We start from the raw sequence: 1,070 nt of genomic DNA on the forward strand, positions 1-1,070 counted from the left end.
TCTCGCTACGGTACATGTATTTCTGTAAAGCGCTTAGAGCTGTGTTGACACGAGAGTGGCCGCTATAGAAATGATCTAACCCCCCGGGGCGGTGCCACTGACTGTAGTGTCTTTAGGCCATTCCCAAAGGGGGGACAATTCTCGTTCATGTACAGAAGAATTGTAGATGGGCTGATTCATCAAGTCACTCTCATAACTGTGTCTGATCTACAACAGGGAACTGCTGCCTTTTCTTTCCTAATCCTTACTATTGTCTTTTTTCCTCTATTTCTTTAGTATGTTTGTCACACTCTATTTCCGGGGTGTCTTGATAGTCGAAACAGACTTTGTGCGGTTGAGGCTAGAGAGGTGAGCAGAGTAAGTGTGATTCCCTGTAAGGACTTCTCTGTTGACACCCACCCCTTGGCGCTCATATGACCTTATGCACTTGCGAGCGCCGTAAAACCTCTACTAAAACTAAAAAAAGAAATGATCTACATTATATTATTATTATAATTACTTATTATTCTGTCCTCAGAGAAATTTACATCTGAAAATAGCAAAAGTTGCAAAAAGTTGCAAGAAAAACCGGCAAAAGTTGCAAGACGTGTATAGCTAAAATGTGTCCGGGAATTACTGGAATACATCGTTGGTATGCTCATGGCAATCAAAATAACCAACCTGAGTTTTGTTAGATCAAAATCAAAAGTGAAATGTGAATGTCTGCAAAAAAACCCAACTGCATGGAGGTTGCAAGGTAACGTAGTGCAAAGGAAGTGGCAGATCTATTTCAGGTACGAATTGTCCCCCTTCGTGTCGTTATTTTTAGTCGCGAAAGAAAATTTCGGTTATTTTTACTGAAATTATATTATTATTTTTCCAATTTTTTCGGAAATCGCTTAAAATTCGCGAATTCACGAAAATGGCAAAAGTTGCGAGCCCAAATTTCCCTGAGGACAGATTCTTCTCATTCTGACTACCTCTGACTACACCGGAGCACCGGCCCGATTTGGCTGTGGCCTTCATCTTCTGAGGGATCATGATCTCTCGTTCCGCCTTACGAAGGGACCGATCGTCTGGGTCACCTGTTG

The 1,070-nt window shown here is 41.9% G+C and overlaps 1 protein-coding gene across 1 annotated transcript in view; it reads right to left on the bottom strand.

The window, feature by feature from the left end:
- Window positions 1-959: 959 nt before the first annotated feature.
- LOC106014092 (COX assembly mitochondrial protein homolog) overlaps window positions 960-1,070 on the bottom strand; it is a gene marked incomplete at its 3' end in the record, with an annotated part of 9,153 nt that continues 9,042 nt past the window's right edge. Inside the window, 1 exon segment of the mRNA XM_013091138.2 lies at window positions 960-1,064. Within this exon segment, the coding sequence (XP_012946592.1) occupies window positions 960-1,064 (105 nt within the window).

The sequence above is a fragment of the Aplysia californica genome, unplaced genomic scaffold (genome assembly GCF_000002075.1).
Source record: "Aplysia californica isolate F4 #8 unplaced genomic scaffold, AplCal3.0 scaffold02313, whole genome shotgun sequence".
NCBI classification, from domain to species: domain Eukaryota; kingdom Metazoa; phylum Mollusca; class Gastropoda; order Aplysiida; family Aplysiidae; genus Aplysia; species Aplysia californica.